This window comes from Venturia canescens, chromosome 4 (assembly GCF_019457755.1).
Source record: "Venturia canescens isolate UGA chromosome 4, ASM1945775v1, whole genome shotgun sequence".
Classification (NCBI taxonomy): Eukaryota; Metazoa; Arthropoda; class Insecta; order Hymenoptera; family Ichneumonidae; genus Venturia; species Venturia canescens.
The window spans coordinates 12,659,237-12,682,200 of NC_057424.1; the positions used below are offsets into that span (position 1 = coordinate 12,659,237).

The 22,964-nt window shown below is 42.0% G+C and overlaps 1 protein-coding gene across 5 annotated transcripts in view; it reads right to left on the reverse strand.

Moving 5' to 3' along the window:
- The window catches only part of Nrx-1 (Neurexin 1), a 216,591-nt gene that overhangs the window by 112,450 nt on the left and 81,177 nt on the right, over window positions 1-22,964 (reverse strand). For 4 of the 5 annotated variants that reach the window (XM_043416615.1, XM_043416616.1, XM_043416619.1 and 1 more), the window contains 2 exons: window positions 11,339-11,486; window positions 8,235-8,294 (listed from right to left, as the gene is read on the reverse strand). In XM_043416615.1, the coding sequence (XP_043272550.1) occupies window positions 8,235-8,294; window positions 11,339-11,486 (208 nt within the window). The remainder of the gene's footprint in view (window positions 1-8,234; window positions 8,295-11,338; window positions 11,487-22,964) is intronic. The other variant, XM_043416617.1, reaches the window with a different exon arrangement.

The window sequence follows — 22,964 nt, forward strand, 5'->3', positions numbered from 1 at the left end:
TTTTCACCATTCGTTTACTCTTCGCTCCTCCTCTGCTTTGTTTTATATTTCTCATCTTCGGTCTGTCATTGTTATCGAAGAAGTTGCAAACAAAAGTAAGCTCCCTCTGGACAGGTATGGAAGGGGCGAAGAGAGAAAAGAGTGAGAGGAGAGGGAGCGACTTTCGATCCTGTAGTTGACAAAAAGACGACGAGAAGAGAACGGGCGGTAGGTCGGAACAGTGCAGTGGGGGTGGCGTGGCTTAATGGCTTTGGACGGGTGCCAAATCGCGGCAGTGTCCGCAGCCAGGGGGTGACTCCCGTTTAGCTCCCTGCCGGTTCGACATTGGAAACCTTGCGCGCTACCACGGACTTGGTCGTGCTCTCACGTCGATTGAAATGTGTTCGTTATATCCTCACCCTCTCGTCGTCGCAGTTTTCAAATCATCCTAGCAAGCCCTTCCGTGAAATATCATCGGGAGAGCTCGCTTAAAAGCGATATTTCAAGTATATAGACACAATCGACTTTTAAATGCTGGATCGTCATTTTTTCGCAAGAGTTTTCATCCACGCTGATCATCTGCTCGAATTTTGAGTGACCATATCCACGCATTCTAACGAAAACAGTTATATGTGGAAATATTATAGCTGTAGTAAAAAAGGAAGGCCGGAGAGCTGGCGGGATCATCCAGGATCAACTTGAGCATCAATTTTTATGTTAAATTCTTCCCACTGCGACATGAGGCTGTTGAAATATTCTCGCGAAATATCATAAATGTGGAAAAAGTTGGTACAGTTCTGCTGGTAGGAAGAGAGCACTCAAAAAAATAAGTGTCGATGCTCCAACTCCGATAAGTGACGTCCGTGTAGAACATTTCGGAAAACACTTTCAAGTGTTCTATTAAACTCGAAATTTTATTGAAAAAAGAGCGAAATTCGACGAACCTTCCTATTGAAAATTTACACAATTTTCTTTAAGCAATTGAATTTTACTAGGTAGATACTACAATATATGTGCTTAAACATTTTGAGGGAACATCTCATATTTTGTCCTGTTGACTCTCAAAACTTGCCCTCGTAGCCCAAAATAACGTGCTGTACTTCAATGTGTCCTTAACGAAAAAGTAGAAGCATCGATTAAAAATAAAAACAATTTTCACCATTTTTTTACGTTCTTTGGTTTACGGTCGTTTCACCCACGAACTTGGGCATGTAAACTGCTTCATAATATTTTCTTGTATTTTTCGAATTGATGAATCGGAATAACATAAAATTGATGGTGGAGAAATACATCTGGGAGGGTGTGATAGAGAGTGGCGCGATTAAAGTAGATCTGGAAAAGTCAAAATAATTTCGAATTTCGTAGCATGAAATCCGTGTGTAAAAAGGCTGAGAGAAAATCGTGTTGAAGAGTCTCGAAGAGGGGGGTTTTGCGAATGGTAGAAGGGGTTACAACTCTCTCTTCGGAGAGTAACACGGTCGTTGGACATTCTGGTCTCTCCTGCAGTGAACAGAGGATCCGTGAAACGAGAGATACGTGCGGATGTGTACGTGGTAACACTGTCGAGTACCGTTGGTGCTTGGACCGTGTTGTGTGTTTTGTGTCCACCTCTGTGTTTGCCTCTTCCTGAGACCTTCCCACCCATTCCAGCTTCCAGAATACAATCGGTAATTACCATAAAACGTTAGGTAGTACCGGCGTTACTGGCGCGACACGATAATTGTGCGATATGTGGCAGATTGCAACGCCCAAACTTTCGTCCGACGATAGCACATGGCTACGAATTTGCACCCTCGGTCTCTTGCTCTTCCTCTCTTTTCCCCATTCTCGATTCTCGTTATTTTCGTACCTCGGACATTCCGTGTTTTCTGCACGTCTACATTTTCATTTCTACTCTCAGTTTCCCTACAAACATTTCAACTTCAAAAAATAACGCAATTTTTCTCCTGACGTTAGTTTCATCGACTTTGTTGGTTTTAATATTTTTTCCAAAAGAATCGCTCCGATAGATATCCACGTGCACGCTAATTGAATAATGAATATACTCGTACATTTCAAACAAAAAATTTTCAAACGAAAATAATTGGCTGAACGAATTATTCTCGAGGCTTCCGAGCCCGATGAATTTTGAAACACCTCAGAATACTTTTTGTCTGATAGACCCTCGTGTACATTTTTTTATATCACACATCAGTGTCTGCCTCCCCTGGGATTTTGTCTCCGGTGCTATTTTTATTTTTATCTCTATCTCGAGAGGGTGTTTCCCTTTATTTCATTGTCGACGAAAAAATCGTTGTCAACGAAGCCTCGTTCACTGCCTGCCAGCTAAACGATCTCTTTATTCAAAAAAACAAAAGTGCACCAGCTCATCTTCCTTTTTCTTTTTCTTCTCACTACTCTTTTTACGGATGATACACGAGGCTCTGTTATATGTATTTCCGAGCCTTTGAGCGGGCACAGAAGAGACTGCGATCTCACGTCGAGAGCTCGGCTTAATGTCGTAAGTCGTTGAGGCAAACGACCCTCTTCTATACTGGAAAGAAAAACCTCTTCGGATCTATGGATAAAGTGGAGAAATGGTATTTTTCACATTTGGGATATATGTTAGGATTATAGGATGCATTCAACGTAAAGAGTTCACCCCTCTCATTACTAGCCTCATGCGAAAATCCTACAATAATAAGTTCGAGTGCTAATCCGAGGGAAACCATTTTCCTCGCGCAGCCGGGGAATTATACAAATGAAAAAATTACCGTTTAAATAAATTGTCCAATTTAATAAACTGGGAGAAAAACTTCTCCCGCAGCTATGGTTGTTTTCATAAAACATGATCGTAATTAGGCATTGTTACAATTTCACCATTTCTTTTCTTCTTACGTTCCGCTTCATGTCATGTTAATTTTCGTTGCGAATTAAAGAACAATATTTCCTTCATATTTCTATCCGTGCAAGCAGCTCCAGGAAGCAGAAAAACGGCATCGCTTACACACATGAGTCGCCTTCGTGAGCGTTTCTGTTGAAATATTTAAGAGACAATAATTACTTGTGAATGTAGAAAAATTCTAGTCCCGTCTCTAGCACCTTGAAAAATCGCGTGTTAAACCAAGTTAGATCGCGTGTGGGTAGAAAAGGGAGGAAAAAGCTTGATGACGGACGAGAAACGGTACAGGCTGTAGGAGCGGGGGGAAGCGACACGCCAGGTGTTTTCACCATCACGTAAATTGCATTTAGGCCGATGTATGGTACGGAAGCTAAGTTGTCTTCGAGCTCGCGGTGTTTCTATCGGGAAAAAATGATAGGACGACGTTTCCAGGATAAATTGAAGACGAGGGAATATTCGTCAGGTTGAAAAGCATTTTTTCGTATATAACTGGATGATGCGTTCTCGAGATGGGACGTGATGCGATTAAAACGTAGGATAAACATCATGAATCATTCATGGTACATGAAGAAGTTCGTGTTTACTTTATAAATTTCACGGTTGTGGACATTGCTCGTTCCACTGTTATTCAACGTTGTTATTATCATAAAATATGGTAAATTTTTATGGGGTAAATTTTTAACCCCATATATTCACTAAACATTAAGGCTGCGGAGGACCTTTGATGACGAAAAAAAAAACATTTTTTCAACACGTTATTTGTCGTTGTCGCACATTCCAAAATTTTTAATGGCAATAGCCAATTCACGTGAACGTTGGACTTTTATTTTTATGCATATATTTCGTTATTAGTGGAGCCTCACTGGTAAACATTTACCTAAAATATACAGAGGAAACCAGAGCGGAATTACCGGAAAGATTTTTGTCATCCAAAGAAGTTCACGTACCAAGGGATTTAATGATGACATTGAACAAAGTTTTCAGCAACTTTTGGCACAGAATGAAAATTTTAACTGAATGATAATTCGTCTATCCTAACCGTTTCATAGTTTAGATTGAAGTGATTTTGTGATTTTTATTTCACTAAAATAAAAATTCACTTTTTCCTTGATCATGTTTTAGGGCTGAACATTCTTCGTTGCTGTGATATTATGCTCCATTGCGTATTGCAACAGCGAATCGTTCCATTTCTCGAAATTTTTCGGCTGTGCCGTTGACGTATGGCCTTTGAACACGTGGAGCATAAATCATGAGCCGACGCACCCATGACTCTCCAGCATTTTTTCCTCAGACTCGTCTCAGTTTTGCCCTCGGTTTTGCCTCCGTGTGAAAACACCGTGACAAGCATGAAGAGCTGAGGTTTACAGGTGTGGAAGCGGCGTATAGTCTCGGCTAATGGCACGCCGGCTGACCCATTGTCGAGCTTTACTACTGCACGGGGTTTTACTACCCTGTCGACCGCAGACGTGCGGAGCACGAGACGCGTGGCACCGAAACACATCCGTTTAACGTGCACGCCACTCGCTCTGTGTAGTGCACATTATAAAGTATAATTGAATTGGCTTTTTCTTAAACTGTATTTAAAAAATTCCGTCTTGAATTCCCTTCGATTCAACTGATTAAAAAATCCGTGCGATTTTCATGGCTCACTTGAAATAAAAAAGTTCTTCAGGGACGCCGCCTTTATTCCCGGTCCGGAGAACACGAGGAATAATCATTTAGACAAATGTCCAGCACATTTATTGGCTATTCAACGAAAATATTTGTTGATCCTAGGGCTTTCTTGTAATACGAAGTCGAGATTCATGATCCGAAAGTAACGCGATTATTGTAACGTGTCTGAAGATATTAGACTTTTGGCCCCTTAATTTCTGTGCTTTTACAGTAATTCACGAATATTGACAATTATTTTGTCAAACGATTCGCTGTGTTCTTAACAGAAATAATGGGAAATGATAGAGAAATAAAGTCTCGGATCTTTTAGAAGAGAAAATAAGTTCGAGGGAGGCCCTTAACGAAAAAAAATCTTGGAGCGCCTCCATAAAGTAAAGTATCGCCGTACGTAACTCGAGACAAGTTCGCGTGCGACTACAGAATCATGGGGTTCTGAAGCGCGATAGCCTTTGCACGGAATTTGCGAGAGGAAAAGTCTCCCACGGTATACAAAAATAAATGAGAACAAACGTGAAATAGGTGCATACGTGTATACTTTCGTGTACGTAGCCTCGCGTGACTCTTGTCAAAGTAGAAGAGGGTAAGAATTTTTTTTCCTTAGCGTCGAATCGCGGGAGCACCGAGCAGCTGTTCTGCCGGTACAATAAGCGAGTACCGCAAAAAGGATTTTCGTTGCGGAGACACGACCTTGCGGGTTCCAGCGAGGAGTTGGACAATTGGTATTTCGGCTTTTATTCTGCCTCGTAATCCTCTGAGGCAAAGAGCTAAGACGTATTGGACGTGAAAAGCGGACGAGCGGGTAGCGAACGACGAATAAGAAATGAGAGCCAAAGAAAATAATAAAGCGCACGATAATAGAAAAATAAAAAAAAAAGGTTAAGGATGACTCGGACGATAAAAAACAGAGACGAGGAGTAAGAAGCAGCAGATGGAAGATGAGAAAAAATCATCCAAAATCTTCGTAGAGAGCTCGACCCTCCGGGATTACGAAATGCGTACTCCACCAGTGGCTACGTCTTCTCGCGAGTCCGCGATACGTCGGACACGAAAAAAGTGAATTTTATTGCGGAACGATGTATATGGGAAGGAAGAAAATTGTGAGACGCGGGTTGAGACACCAGAGCGCGGTGACAGCGTCACATTTTATCGCACTCGAAGAGACAGACCGAAAGACACACATCTCGAACGAGTCAGAGAGCAATTCCGTAACACGGTGAACGGGAAAACTTACATGTGACCGCTCTCACCGCGACAGATGCACAACGGAGACTCCACGAATTGGCAAAAGATTGACGCGTCAACCCACCATCTGACTGGAAGCTCGAAACTGTACATTTTTTCCTGCTCATTTTAAGGGCAATAATGCTTTCATTACGCCAGGCGTGAAATATCGAAATTACACGCCAGCATGTGCTTCCTTCGTAGACGACAAAAGTTGTAAGACTGAGGGCACCTTTCGATCGATCTTAACTGCTGCTGAATAAAACCGCGAATTTTCCTGTGAATTTGATAAAATGCGATATTCATGCTAACTTGAAATTCATATGCTCTGTGAAATACTCTGAATGCAAACTAAAAAGTGACGAGGGACGAGTGAAGAGTAATCGTACAATTACTTATTTTTTATCTGCAAGTATTTCCACGAGAAGTATGTGCCTTTGATAGAAATCCGATATGCGCGTTCGAGAATGCATTTATAAAGCGTTCGATAAATTTTATCGTGTTTTCTGGGGCACTTGTGTACAGGTATTCTTGGGGGGGGGGGGCATGAAATGACGTGGATTCTTGGATTCTCGATATATTCAACCATGGAAACTCTATAATTGAGTGATTAGTAAATTTTTCCCATATTTTAACTGCCCAGGATTTTATGTTTATTAAGGTGTCCCATTTTCCGATGCGAGGATATTGCTGATTAGGGTTTTCCAGGAAGCTTTCCAGATAAAGAGAACCGGTAACTCTGCCATCTCTCACAGAGATTTCTCAGTAAAGCAAAATGCGACTTTAGGACCGTTGAAGGTATGAACGCATTCGATTGATTTGAGTGCACGTTCGTATGTAGCAATTTCGAATCAGCATCTGTGGTCTTAATCTATTCAGGCTGATTAGTTCCATAACAGAGTACACGGAGGTACGTATGTGGATGTTCGATATACTGCGGCGTCTCTTGTGCCTGGTATTAACCGTATCCGAAGGTATTAACTGAGCCCGTAGCATGGTTTATCGGCATTATATAGGACAAATATATACGAAGCGTACAGTCAAGCATTTCAAGATCTTACGTTATTTGCACGGCGATGCGGGTTCCTAGTATTTCCATCCTCCAACGACTCGTTCCAGATTCTGACGTTATTGATTCAACTTGAGTACGCGTGAAATCGTTGAATTTACATTCGCGTCTCAACTTCAAATAAGGGCCTTAAATTCTTGATAAAAAAAAACAATTTCTAATCGAATTGGATTCAGATGCAAACGAGAACCGACGGAGATCTCGGACGAATTTCCGTGGCGGCATATGAAAAAATTAAAGTATCAATGAATTCAGTTTCTCACTAATCTGCGATTCCGCGATGATTCGCAAGTATACGACGGACCTTGACTCATTATTTTCATGAGTCATGACTTTCTTTTCGCCTCTGATTCCCGTAATTTTAATACCATAAAATTATGCTCTCAGCTTAGGACAAACGAAGTTTTATCCGCGCTCGGTCGTACGGTCGACTCTTTCAATGAGGAAAAAACTTTTCACATAATATTCACATTCTGAAACTTATTCCTAAGACGAAGAAATTCTACGATAGGAATTCCTCGAGGAGGATGAGAATTCGGAAGGGGCAAAAATCTCCTTTTGAGCAGTTGAATCGAAGAAAAAAATCTTTTTACTCATTCTTTTCATACGCAATGAGAAAACCTATAAATATAGAGGGGATGCAAAAAGATAGCTTTTCCCTTTTTCTTCTTCTTCTTCTTCTTCTTCTTCTCCTCCTTCGAGTTATTTCAATAATGATCATAGTCCCTCGTAACGGAGACGATCGACTCTCTCCTCGATGAAACCCAATCTTTATAGAAAATCTCGTGTTCAATGTGCCGACTTGAACGAGCACGAGATCATCAAGGCAAACATTACGAACTGCGGAAGCCACTTGTACTTTTTCATATACTTAAAGCACCATAGGAACCAACTATGAAGCGCAGCTGCGGGGAAAATCGAGCCATGACTATACCTCTATATACGCGTCTAGAAGGTGATCCGATCAGAGATACTATTTAAGTCTATTGTTATTGGAACTGTGAGGTCGAATACGTTGCTTGTTATCAGTAGTTTGCGCAGTTGTTTACAGGGCGTGTTGAGATTTGATGAAATATATTCATATGTCGATCGTACGAGACTGCGCTTTCCTATTTTCAAGTTACATTTTCAACTACGCTTATTCCAATTTGCCATTATTCAGTAAACCAATTTATTTTCAAGCAGGCACCATTTTTTTTAAGCAACGTACATTCGAACGAATAAACAAATATTTCACTTAGTTACAGTCCTTATTACTCTGTGACTTGGACACAAAAAAAAATTTATAAATCTACAGCAGAGAAGTTTTTTCGTACTCATAAAAAAAAAAAATAACGTGTTATTGTCTAGCAGAATTAAGGGTTTGGAAGAAATAGGGGTGGCTTTTAATTAGTAAGTGTTAAAACTCACTGTAATCCCCTGCCCAGTAATCACCAGCACCGGCGGTCGGTAGCACCGTGCTCCATGCCTCTATGAAAACGAGAAAATAAACGAGAGAAAGAAATAAAATGAATGATAGTGCCTACATACGTGTATATATGCGTGTTCGCGATCGTGGAAAAGACCTGGTAAAGCACCAGAAGAATAAACAACACACAATTTCAAATCGATTAACAACCGAATGTATTAAACAAACAAACCATGAGTGCGTAAATATTTTCGGATTTTAGAATACTCTGAAATTGTAAATCGACCGAAAATTTGTATTATGTTAGGGACGACAATATGAATCAGCTACAATGAAATTCGCTTCAAAATCATATTTGTGGATGCGATTAATTAGTGTACACTTCGTTTAAAAGCGATGAATGTTAATTTTACTCCTCCCAAAATTCTCTAATATGCTAACCGCACATTGCAGTTTGAGAAAAGTTCGATGAAAGGCCTTAAATAGATTAAATCTTGTATCGAGAACCACGGGTGAACCGCTGAGTATTGAAAAGGCAATAGGTGCAGCGTGTTTGTACTCGAGATTGGATTATTTCTGCATGACTCGAAATGATAAAGTTTTCGGGGGATTTTGAGTGGATATGAAGTCACATAACCGCGGTTTCATCGATTATACATTCAAATAAAGTCATTGCGATTTCGGGTTAATCAAGCTCATTCGTTCTTATAACTCATTAATGAATAGAGGGTTCTTTAGATTATTTTAATAACGCTCGATATCTTCCTGAGCTGAGGTGATTGGCTGAACAATCGAAGAGAACGAGAAGTATAAATTGAATCACCAGCCATGAAGTATTATTGGCTAACCATATTTGGATTCTGAGAATATTCTGTAACGATTGAAGAAATTTTCGACTTGTCATTATAACTTCGGATGGGGTCGTGAGCCAGTTCGTTATTATTACTGCACGAACGATTATTGAAAATGACTTTTAATGATTTTTTACTGTGCTCCACCAACACGATACTTTGCATATTTCAACTGTAAAAGGGCACTTTGCTTGTGGTTTTACAGCCACAGATTTTGCTCACTCGTATATATTGCCCGGGGCAAAAAAAGCTGGGAACCTTGCACCGGTTTTTTCCTCCACGAAATTATCCATTCCGAGAGTTGTGTATTCGGTAAATGGTACTGGCGAAGTAGCGACCGAGTGTCGAAATAATAATACGACAAAATAATTTTAGATCAGCGTGAATAGAAAACAATTTTGTTTGAAAGTCGACCGGCCGTGTATTCATGTTTAAGGTAGCTCGGTAGCCAAGTGTCGTACAAAAATAGAAATATGTTCCCAAAATCATTCGAATCATCGTTAATTATCAGTTAAAAAATATATGGTTACCATATTTTACTAAAATCTCATAACTGCTCGTGATTTTAGAATTTTTAATACAAACGAACGCTCAGAAGCGCGTGAATCGTGGCAACACTGTACACAGGCGGCTGTCTGAGACGAGCGCGGCGTCCTCAAGTGTATAGTGATAATCATGGCTTGTCTCACGCGACAGCGTTGCCACATCGCGAACCTTGAAATTCTGCGACTCAAATGCTCCTATGATTTTTATTACAATAATTGTTTCTCAAAAACTGGAGGGCGGATCGTGTTTTTTTTAAATTTTTTCTTCAGAAGATACTCTAACACTGTGTTTTTCTAAATCAAAATCGTAAGAACCGTTCTCGAGTTAATTCGATAGACAATTTTTGTTTGACGATTACCATGCGTTCAGATGGACGAACCATAGAACTTTAACCCGCAATATCTCAAAAACTGTACGGTCGAACTACATTTTTTTTCGTCAGACATTTATTTTATTTCAAAATTTCCGTAAAAAATCGGGTTTTGCTATTGAACAACCTTAATAAGCTATTTTTATTATCTAAATTCGATATCAAACTCATTAGAAAGAAGGAAGAACCGTTTGTGCCCGAGGATGTGGACTCTCCGAGTCCACATATCAAGTGGAAATCTTTAAAAGCTCATTTCTCTTGTCTAGTGCACCGAAAATATGAGCCTTGCCAGCTTTTTTGGTTGAGCATCTCTCTCTCTCTCTCTTTCTACCGCCCTGGTACTTCTTCGAGCGGTTATCCGTCCCCGACGACGACGACGACGACGACGAGGACGACGACCATGTTGAGAGTTTCCGCTCGACGAGAGAGAAACGGGAGAGAACTGTTGAGGGCCGAATTTCTCTGGCTCGTTAACGTCGCGTAATTGCGTTATAACGTACGTGTAGTGAGCGGCTAGCGAAGTTTGGCAGAGCTGAAGCTCATTTAAAGTTCTCGTACAAACACCCATACATACGTATGTCGAAACATCGGAGGGACTATTACGGATACTCGACGCATATTTTAAAACATCGGTGTAAGAGTCGTGGGGCAAAACGTCGGGCAGTCGTCAGTGTTGACTTTTGAATATCACTCAGAAACTTTCCTAATTTCCTATTGAACTGCGGTATATGATTTTAAAAATGTATAAATTCTAAACCACTTTGTTACCACGCGGTAAACACAACTTGAATTATTATCGTGACTTTATTGAAGTCAAAGTTGCGAGTGCTCAATGTGGAGTTTACGTTGAAGTTGCATAAATAATCATCCAAGTGCATTCGCTATAGGCATTTGACTACATCATTTTATTTCGGTTCACAAAAAAAAGGCAAGAACACGAACAAGAAATAATTATTCGAGTGAAGCTTGTTTCTCTCTCGCACACTGTTCAAGACGGACTGGATTCGCAATCGTGTAAATATTTTCCTGATCGAGCTCTGCTCCCAGAAATCACTAAATTTTCAAGTAGACCCTCGACGAACTCCCGAGTCGTACACGTTATTACATGGCTCATGGGCAAATTTTATTCCGTTTTCCCGAGAACATTTGCATTTAAAATCATAAAAGTTATTTCCATAACATTGAAATGGGAAGAAGATATATTTGAGCACATCGTTTTGTCTTTTCCGGAGTGGCTAAAGCAACAAAATGAAATATTCGTCCCCTTCGTCAAATGTAAATAACGTAGTATGAAAAATCAGTCGCGAATGTAGAAGGCTACGTGCAGAGAGATTCCTACCTTTTTCACAGTAGATACCCTCGTAGTCACCGGTCCGACACTCGCATATTGGCCCGCTGTCGGTTGAAATGCAAATACCACCGTGCTGACACGGATCCCGAGTTTCGCAAGCGTCCGACGTATTCGCTGTAATTATGTTCCGCAAGCTCTGTAAATAAGACAGACAAAAAAATAAATGAAACTGCGCATTGAACAAGTCGCAGGAGGAATAAAAACTCAAATGAATCGGTGCTTTTTTCCCCGCATGTTTTTGTATGTTTCTCAGACGCACCAGACACGCACGTACGCCTGTTTCACTGATATTTCATTAGCCGATTCGTGCATCCATGAAATATGTTTCGTCCAGTCATCCCTGTTGGGTATATTTTTCGTATTTTTATACCGTGCTTTATCTCGCTCCCCCCTCCAGCCTCGTCCTCCTCGCGCTGCTCTCCTCTTTGCCTGTCTCCCTGTCTTTTCTTCTCCCCTAAATAACGGATTCAGGACACAAAACGTGCTTTACTTAGCCTCGTGCTTTTTCACCCTCTACCCTCACTGTCTCCCCCTTTTTTCCAGCCCCATCTCCTTTGCTATCCCTCTCGTGGTATATCCCTGAGGTGAAATTCACGCTAGAGATTCCAAGCACGTCAGGACAATCAATAGCGAAAGCCTCCTCCGTTCGTGGGAATGTGTATTCACGTACATATACAGTCTATAGTATATTTCATCTTGTATTCTCTCAGCTGCGTGGAGTGTGATACACGTTTACAAAAAAGCTATATACACATTTTGTAAACTGCGTTCAATGGCAGGAGTGAACCTCGCACCGGAGTTTCATAACTCGTAGATTTATTCAGTTATCTCTGCGAATTTATATACGCACACAACTAAGTATGAACGAAACCGGGGATTTTTCTTTTCACACGCAGAAGCGAATCTTCGGAGGATCTTTGTCCTCGTCAATCTTTACCATCAAGAATACGTTCGTTACTAAAATTTTGTTCATGTTATAATGTTGTGTTTTTTGACACGTTTGTTCTACGATTTGTTCTGGTTCGGAATGGCGACGATGACCGCGATATTATTCGTGCACTCGATGTACGTAAGGAACGATGCGATACAAAAAAGCTGCGAGCAGAAAAACACCGAAGCAGGAAAATCGTTTCATGTTTTCGGTTTCCAATTCGCCTGAGAATACGCAGAGTTGACCCGAAGTTGGGGAAGTAAGGAAATCGATTCGAGTCGAAAATTAAGAACGTCGATCCAACTTTTATTAAAACTCTGTTTTATTTTGTGCTCGGTTTCATAAAATATATAACAGTGAAGGGAAGATAAATTTGAAGTCGAGATTCGGCAATTAAGGTCGATACTCATTGGTTTGAATGCATACGTAAATAGACGAGTTAACAGATGAAATTCGATCAAATAAAATTGAAATTAGTGATGATTAAATCAATTCAAAATGTTCCATCTCGATTCTCATTCCCAGAGAAATTTGAATGCATTTTATTTAAAAGTACATTCTCGGAGCAAAGTGTGCCTGTTTGCCCCTTCGACGCAACGAGTGAGAGAGTTTGAACGATATTTTGGTCATGCAGCAGGAAATATTGTTATACTGAGCGGAAGAGGTCGCGAGTGATCGACCGCGGATGCCTGAAGAAAATGTGTGCATCGTGACGTTTTCGTTTTGGTGCATAGACCCTTCGATTTATCTCAACAAATGTATTTTTTTTCGCACATCGAATAAAAAGTCGACGTTAAATCGCGAGTCTTGGTACTTTTATGTACTCTTTCTCATGAAGAATCGACTCGTCACGTCGACTCTTCTTCTTGTGTGTAAAAAAATCGTTTACGAAGAAGAAAATAAGACAGCTGGTACGGCATACCTTCGAGCTGTTCGCATACACGACTCTTTTGGAAAACTTTTCTCAAAAACTCCCTTCGCCTTTGGTAGAGGAAAAGGAATAAAAAGATAGAAGAAGAGAGACTAGATAACTTTTTGTTATCCAACATGAGTTTCTTTTCCTTTTATTCTCCTGCACCATGCCAGTTCGCGATTGAAAAACGAGACAACGAGGACGAGTACAAAGATGACAAAACGAGGGTCTCTCTCGAATAAATATTGAAGTTCTGTTTCCTCCTTGAATTTCATCCTCCTCGATCTTCCACATTTCGACGTGCAGTCTTAATTTTCTTCAAAGATAAAACGTACAGCATTGTTCGAGTCTACAACATTTCGGGTTTCCCTCCGAGACAAAGATAATTTAGCGTCTTTAAGACCTAAGCGTTTTAGCGAGCCAAGAAATTGCGTCATTGTATTTTATTTATAAAAAAGTTCAATTCATTCCTCAATAAGGAAACATTTCAATCGAAATATTCTTACACAAAGAGGAATGGCAAGTAGTTTAGAGAGCTCGACAGGTCTTCATATTCATTCCTTCAGAAACGCCTTGTTTCCACCCATTGAAAATTTCCTGCCAAGCGTCTCCACTAACAGCCGTGGCAATTCGCTTGTTATTCAAATTTTAATAGATTCGAGGATAACAATAAAGCTGGGAAAGCATTTCCGTATGTTCACTTGACTTCGTATGGCAGCACCGTGAAACTCGTGCGAGCTACAATTGTAAACGGTGCACCGGGGTTGTTCTATTGAGCAAACTAGCGGCAGGGAAATAATTGTACTTCCATTTATACATAAACGAATGTATACATATGAGATACTCTGATACGCATGAGGTTAAAGCCTACACGGGAGGAAATTGTAGTCCGTCATAGGAGAATGCGACGCCAAGTTTAAGGCTCGCTGTGGCTCGAATTCCGCGCTGGCAAATGTATAGACTAAATTTTCTACGTCATATCCGCACGTACAATGACATTACGACATTTTATCCTTGAATTGATGCTCGAGGAGATGAGAAAAGGCGTAACAGCAACGAGCAACGATCCACAACGTTCCTACGTACGCCATTTTCGGTCGCAACATTCAATATGCGAGCGAAACCAGAGCGCGGAGAGATTTACTCCGCGGAAGCGAAAGAGAACCGCAAACTCGGTGGCGGGGAAGTTTAACGCATCGTTTACGGTCAAACAAGCCAACAGTGGTGCACTAGTCGGATTTAATACCAGGCGAGTCGAGCTTACCAATCGACGTCTATTTGACTCGAAAATACAACCGTCCTGAACTATAAATTGACAGGGCAGAGGGGAATAGGGACCGTGACAAAAAATCACATCAAAGGTAACGAGTCCAGAGTTCAATTATTTAGACCGAGAAATTTATCTCTCGTGCGGAGAACTTTTTTTGAAATAATTTTCAAAAACGTTGGATTTATCCATTGTGAAAATGATTATTTGATGGAATTCAGTGTCATTTAAATTTCTAGTTAGAAACGTTTCCCGTCCATCTTGCGTTTATTTTTCGGGGAAATCCAGTAGGAAAATCTGTTTCGATCGGACACTTGTTGAAGAAAGGTTATGATCCAAATTAATTATTGGGACGAGGCGTAAAATGTCCGATCATTATTATGCTACTCGCAAATTCAACGTTTGCCCTCATTATTAGAGATTCTGTATTTTAATTTTATTTAAATAAATACAGCACATGACACGAAATTGACGCTTCGGATTCTCTATGAACTTTGGTAGAAATATGGTCTGATGAGACACAAAAAACATGAAGATAAATATAGTTCGACGACGTTCACAGTTCCGTAGTTCAATCAAACAGAAATAAATATTTGGCCGAAGCTAACGATACTGCAATCGATAATTAATTTCGAATCCCGATTAATCTATGATTACTGTAAATGATAAAATAGTGGGACATCGATCGGTGGGTTTTCATAGAGTTCGCATGGCATGATCACTTGTGGCTAATATCTACGGGTTAATGCGGTACGCTCGGAGTTGTCTATAGCACAAGGGAGATAATCGATAGAGGATTAATCGAGTGTCGGAGAATTTCCTCGAGCCGCATCGGTCGAGGGAGTAGTTCGATGCTCTATTGCCGCGGAATCGCGAGGCTGTGTATGCAGTCGCTCGAGCAGAGGTTGAATGGGGCCGAGCGGGGACCCGTATCAAGAAAATATATAGACGGCGAGCGAAATAGAGAATGAAGGGAGAGGCATAGTTGACCAAGTATGCGAGGTGTTTCGCTCCGTTTGAAGTATGAACGCAGGGAACACGAGCGTTCGCATAGTTTTATCGTAATTCTCTAACACGCGAATTCAACAGTCGATCTCGGACGCGCGGGGCGAGTATCTTTTGCGCATGTGAAAAGATCGGCGGATTGAAATAAGTTGGACGTGCGAGTATGCGTCTATGTACGCTCACACGTAGACGCATACGTATCTAGACAAATTGGGCGTTCCTAATTTGTAGTAAATCAAGGACTTGAGAGAGAACGTTTCCGTCGGGGTGTTACGGCCGTGGCTTTCTCTAGTTTCGCTCCGACCGACCTCCGCTATTTCCACCCTTCAGCTTGCCGAGATTAAAACGGTTGGGCAAGCGCTTGGGTTATTATAACGCCTGCAGCGTTGCATAAAAGCTTTCTCTTGCTCTGGCTCCCTCGCTCTTTTGTGCTTTCGAGTTTTCTCACGAGACTACCGCGCGCACCTGCCACGAAGAAATACTGGCCCTGACCTGCCCCTAAGCAGAGCGGGAAGCGAGTGAGAATCGAGGAAATCCTGAAGTACACGTTTCTCCGAGCCGGTCCGACGGACCAAGAAAATTCACCGCCAGAATTCATATATCCCTGCGTGTAAGAGAATTTCTCATTCCCCTCGCCCGCCTCTACGCCCCGCTCTATATTTACAGCTTCAACGTCCCGGCGGCTCTCCTCCCCGTCGCGCATGCAGCGGGGCCGCCTTACTTTGCCGGAATAATAAGTCAACTCGTGCCGCAATCACTTGGACTTTCGGCTTTTCAAAATGCTGAGCAAGCCAAACGTGAGCTCCGCGTGAAAAATAAAAGGAAATGTAAAATATCAAAATTTCATGAAAATTTTCGACCCTCCTTACGGAAGATCGTTGTGCACAGAGAAGCTCCGCGGGCTCGTAACCGGCGCGTTTACATTATTTTTGTACCTTCCGGTTACGTGGTGGAACTCATCTCGTGCTTGCAAACCGCGAGCTCTTCGCATTAACGCATCGTCGCTCGCGAACACGCCCTTCCCATTTTTTAACATACGTATAAATAGAATGCGTGCAACTCGAAAATGTGCAGCAAGTGTAAACGCGTTACGCGATATCCACTCGTATACATACATTCATTCTTCCAACGTCGCTTCGCCCAGCAGCGCAGAGCTTTATAACGACGTGGACAATAAAGTTTCTCGCTTGCCTCGTGACAAGAACGCGAAGAAAATTTCCCCTTGTGACCATGTATTGGCCAATGTAGAGGTTTCCGGGACGCTTAACTCGTCGACGAAAACGGAAGTACAAACCTTCGAGCAGGGAAAGAGGCCAAATTCACCGAAAGCTCCACTAGTCGGAACAAGATATCTCCCCGGCTACGTCTTCGCGGACTTTCCTTTAGAGGAGCGAAAGCTGTGTCCTCTTACACAGAAACTAAGGTAATAAATAAGCCCGAGCGGTGCTTCTCTTCGACTTTCCTCCTCCCTTGTATGCCCTCCGGCATACACACCGGCGGCCTTTAACGCGACGTGTGTCCTTACCTCTACCGAGAACCGTTGCGCCCTAAACGCCGTCTGAACTCTCGCTCCGCTTTTCTCTATCGTTCATGTATACTCTCCGCACTTGACGTTGAACTTTCTTTCTCTGACTCCTCCTTGTGATACGTAACGCCTCTTTGAGTTCGCTAACATCCAAAGGACAAGGACCGGAGAGTTATAGCCGATGTTTCTCCGCGCGAGAAACGTTTAGTTGCACACATACATCTTTCGCTCGTGCCTGCCATTGCTTCTAGTTCTGTGACTACTTCTTTGCTTAATTTTGGAGATTTACCAGCACGCAGCAGAAACAATATTTCTGTTGCGGTGGTCAGAGAAGTGGAGAGATTGTTGAAAACACTTTGGATCTTTAGCCTCGTTCCAATTCGTTATACGATGATGCGAAACTTGTCGACTCGAAAAAATTTTTCGTATCGATTTCCCCGAAATTTTCACAATCTCTGTAACTTTTTCTCTGCGCTCTCTTGAATTCCAAGCCTTTTTCCAAGCGTTGTAGATATCCGAGCAACAAACTGCCAGGGCAGCCTTATTTTATATCGGGGCCTTACAGGGCCTGAACGTGGACGCTTCATCATGTGTTACCCCGCAACACAATCGAGGCCTCGTTATGCAGCCTCAACCAAATTGCTGCACGAGTAATAGGAATGGATAGCCAAGAATGAGATTTTATTTTCAACTTTATTTGGAATTTGTCGAAATTGCGAAAATCTGATAACGAGTGAAAACTGTTTTACTCTCCTCTCGTTCAATGCAATTGAAGCGATGGTACCGCGCCGCATCGTTATATTAGCTTGATTTCACGTTGTACTTTGAATACTCGGAGCGTACGAAATACAAGTTTTTTTCGTAGCAAACTCGACTGCAAGTAAAGCCCTCGATCGATCGTGAGCAGGGGCGCGTGGTCGCGGAGGATTGGTCGAATAATTACCGTAGTACTCGATGCAAACTGCGACTCGTATATCTGAGTGAGAAAAAACTGATTGTAGAGAAGATTGTTGGGTCATGTGGACGTTCGTGATTGATTAGTTTTTGGTCATCCGTTTCCATCGTGGCTTGCACTAGAGAATTGTGGTCATGGTATTCAAAGAGAGAGAGAGAGATGGAAAGGAAGTTAGAGAGGGAGACCCAAAGACCAGTGGTAGAACAGTTTCCGTTGGAGCATGCTCGAGAGCGCGAGAGTGAATCGTTGGAGTGACGAGAGCAGCGTGCAAAGGCTGTTTGGGGTTTCAGCCCCATTGGAACGTGGCCGAGATACTGGAATCCCTGGATACTTTGTGCAGCAGCAGTGGGAGTATCGCTAGCGACTGTAACAGCAAGTTTGAACACCGGGGGAAGGACGTCTCGGGTGTTTGTCCAGACTACGTCAACGCTTGAGCGGAAAGTGGAACGAAGAAATTATTCACAAGCGAATGTTACATGAAACAAGAGAGCTTTGCGATTACGGATTCAACGATTTACCAAGTTTCCGACGACAATGAAGTACCGTTCGATTTGGAAATGTAAAATCCTCTTTCAAAATTCATCCTCATGCAGAAATGACTGAGTGTCCCTGGAACACCGGGAACAAATTCAATTCATAAAATTTCTACGCAATCATCAAATTCCTTCTTATACAAGGTAGAAGCTGAACTTTGAAAACGCCCTGCAGTTTACACACGTTTGGTTATGAAATTTCTTCAAGAAAGCAATCACATTCGTGATGAAGATTTTACCTCGCTCTCTAATTCAACCATATTTTCTATCCGCGCACACAGGCGAGTGCGAAAAATGAATGTAATACGTCAAAAGTAATCAGAAGTCTTTTGTACGGATCGCCGCGTGGAATAAACCTTCCGTGTGACGTGCATTCGTCATCTCCGGGGGGAATAGTTCCCATCTTGCGGGCCGATCGCCCTTCCGATTTTGGTATAACCGACGACTCTCTCTCTCTCTCTCTCTTGCTTCATCTCGAAGTCTATCTCGGTCATTAGGCCGACGGTAATTAAGGAAAGCTCGTTAGGAGCGAAGTGGAAAGCGGGAGCCAGACGTTGTGCTGTCTATAGCTGTAGTATTTTACAGTGGCAAAGAAAACGGCTGGATCCTCCACGCTGTTCGTGTACTAAATCACCGGAATCAGGCCCTTCTGCTTGTGAGCATTTTGGTATGCGGGTTTCTCGAATCTCAAGCGGCTGTCTTTCGTCCCTCTCGAGATAGTCTCAAGATATACGCAGACAGTGAGTACACAATGATCTATACCGGAACGCGAACTCTATTTATTTTATTAAAAGAGAGAGAGAGGAGAAAAAACGAATCGCAGAGATAAAGGAAAAAGGGTCGAGAGTATCCGAGGGCAATTCCTCCTTAACGATTCAATTAAAACGGTGAAGCTTACGCGTCTCAGACGGCAGCTGTATACGCCTGCGCACTCAACATTTTTGTCTCTCTATTTATATATAAAACGGATATATAAAATGCAAGCTTATCTCGTTGATTCTCTCTGTCACGTTCGACCTTGGCCCAGTCTCGACGAACCGACGACTTTTTGGCGTAACCACTAGCCTGCTTCTACCAGAAAATCCTTGCGTCACCCTCCTTCCGAGCCATTGCCTCTTCTTTCGCGTCGTCGTCGAATCTCGACCCCTCCCCAATGACGACTTTATCAAAACACACGGATCACCCACCATGCTTCGTTGCTTCTCGCTCACACTCTCTTCTTCGCCTTCCACGCTCTTCGCTCTCCAATTTTCTATTCGCCTACTGAGTTTATTCGCCATCTTTGTGAATTCCAACCGAATATTTTGCTATTTCATTTCCATACGTGCATTTCGAATCGTGGTAAAACGCGATGCAGCAAATGGTCGAAATTTTTTTATCAAATTCACGATGGAATTTTTTGGGATACGCTGAAGTGCGGAATAAATGAGAAAATTGTATTCGATACGAATTACGCATCGATCTTGCGTCTCTGCTTTAATTACAGCGCGGATTTAAATTGAAATTGAAATTAGCGCGAAAGCCGGTTGAAATTTATGTGGATTTGAGAAGTTTGCATTGTTGAGGGCCCCGCATACCAGCTACGCATTCAAGTACTTTTCCAAACCTTTGAAAACGCCCCGATTATTTTCCGAAATGCTCCGAATATGTGGAATCGAAAAAATGCCTTTTGTGAAAATTGGATAAATGCAGTGCGCCCGTAGCATGCAATCGTGTACGTAATTTCCTTCGGAATTCTTCGCGTTGACACATGTCAACGAGGAAAAAAAAATCGACTAGCAAATGAAAAAAATATACATGAATGTGGGTTTTTTTACCGACACGAGCGGGAACTGATTTTCCAGAATGAAAGATTTTCATTGTGACAGGGGAATAATGGAATTGGCGATTGAATATAAAAATGATATCAATCATCGCTGACAAATCTCGTATTCGTTCTTTGTTCTTTCCCTCAATTTTCATCATTTTTTTTGCCCCACAGGACGACAGTCGCAGCTGTTTTGTTTTTTTTCTCTTTTTTTTTCCCATTGCCAACGGTGAGCACGTTTAGATTTTTTGAACGAAGCTTTGTGCAGCTTGAAAATGACTGCAAATGGTTGGTGCGTCTGCGGAGAGCGGCGAGGCCGTGTCTATCTGCTCCTTGTCTGGGCGCCTCTCGTCGACCTTCGTGTACAGCATTACAGCTATATTTGTGTTACTCGCTTTGCTCTGTCGAACTTTACGATGAAATATTCAAAACACGCTCGACCCGTTCTCCTTTGGTCTAGATATATTGAGGATGGAGCTATATCTTTTGGTGGATGTGCAGTCTCGCGTCGCTTGCCGTGTAGACCACGTCGAAACTTCCGACGAACTGAGTGAGATGCAACCCCCGTGGCCCGAGATGCATACCCGCTGAACGTCAATTGGAAACGTGAGGAAATCTCGAGTGTAAGACCCAAGGCATAGGAAATAGACTGCCGAGGAATATATGAGAGATGGACTGTAAATTGGCGGAGCTCTTTTCTGACGCAACTCCAAGCGGCGGGCTGGCTTCATTCGTGACATTTATCGCTCGCAGCTCGTCGGAGTCTTCGGTGGAAAAAATAATCGGAATCGGCATGAAGGGTACTTGAGAGTGCGCCGTCACAATAATAACTTGGTTTAAAATGTGGAACGGAGCCTGAGGTCCGCACTGGTAAGTAAACGGTTGCGGTGGAGAAGTAAATAATGGGATCGCAAAAAGGAAACTGAGGTCGTCGCCGATTCGTAAATTCGTGTGGAATGGAAAGCGAACTCTTATTTTCTCCTTTGGCTTTGAAAAATACAAATTCTCATTCACCTCCCTTGGAAGATCTCAATATTACAGAAGCTCAAAAAAACGAGAGTATAATAGAAAGAGTAAAATACGAAAATTCTGTAGGTCTCGAACCATAAACGTTGTACGGTCCCAAAGCCAATGCGTGGCGTAGTCCAAGAGCGTAAGAGACGAAGCAAAGGGTAGATTGAGACGGGCAGGGGCTGCAGATTATTGCGAAGCAAAGAGGGGCCAAATTTCCCAGGGGTGGCGTTGTACACTCGGGGCACGGAGCCGTTTATCATTACCTGGGCTCGCCCATCAGAAGATCTCCTTCTCACCCTCCTTACCTTGTCTTCTTATATACAACTTCCAACTCGATGTATTTGCAGAAAAAGAGAGTGGAACACTGATTATTTCATGGATCGTCGATGCGTTTCCTCTGTGGCTTGTTTTTGGAAAATTCTTTTATTATTTTTTTCTCCACTCGAGACCGAATTAAACGTTTCGATATACTGCCAAAACTTCTGAACCAAAATAGCTGTATGGGCATTTTTTTAGAGCAGGAACAATGCTGCAAGGAAAGGAAATTCACTCGTTCCTTCAACTCCTTCAAATATATTTGCCAGAAACATTGTAATAGTTTATAATACTATTACGGTTCCTCCCTTTTGCGTGTGCATGTATTTATTTTATTACTAAAATGAAGTTCTTATGTTCCTTGACAATGATCGTCCTTTGTAATAAACAATTTTTTATAAACATTTCGCACGAATGTGACGAAATTTTCGAATTTACGAATGTGTCGCTAATACGTATCAGTGAGACGTATTAACTCCATCTCAGTTATGATTGCTATGGAAAAGTTACATGTTTGCTGTGATAGCTCCACAACATATTTGTTATATTTTTCATTGCAAACTTTGTCAATTTCTTGACATGTACCGAAACTCCTTAAGCAATGCACATCAAATTGTATTTTGTCGTGGAATAAACCGCCCCATACTCTCTGAAAACTAGTTCGACTACAATACTGTGAAAATGTTGTCATGTGAATGAAAAAATTCATTTTTTTATACGACGCGACGATTATAGTTTGTTCGCTCGATGGTTCGTTAGAATTTTATAAATATCGATTGTATCAATGAAATTTTTTTCCAAAACGTTCTTCCGAGGCTAGTTGTTCTCGACGAGGTGTGTGTGTTTGTTGTATTTGATAATAAAAGCGTAAAGTGTAAGAACGTATGCTATATCAACATTTGTCCGCGCGAATTGTACTCTCGGGCAGGTACAACGAAGGAAAGTTTGTTAACTTTTTGAGAAAATTACGTAGCGAGTTCCGCTTTTACTCGTTAGCGAATGCACGAGACACGTTGAACGGTGAACGTGAAAGCGAGCGAGAAGCGGGAGCAAGTATGAGACGAGGGATAGAGATATCTCGTTGGTGGGAGAGTTGCGAACGAAGAGCGAGCGAGGACCATGTCGCGTTCTACTTGTTTGAGGCCCGCAGTACCGAGAGTGATTAATTGCTCAACCCTTATTCTAGTCCCTGAGCTGCTGAGTTTCGTTGAACGTGCGAGAAAAGCTTGGCGTTTACATAAATGTTTTCCCACCAAGGTGAAGAGAAAAGTTAAAAAAAAACGTACTCCGAGACGCGAATAATCTTTCTTTAAGGATAATTAATTATATGCGCGCTTGATAAGACCAGA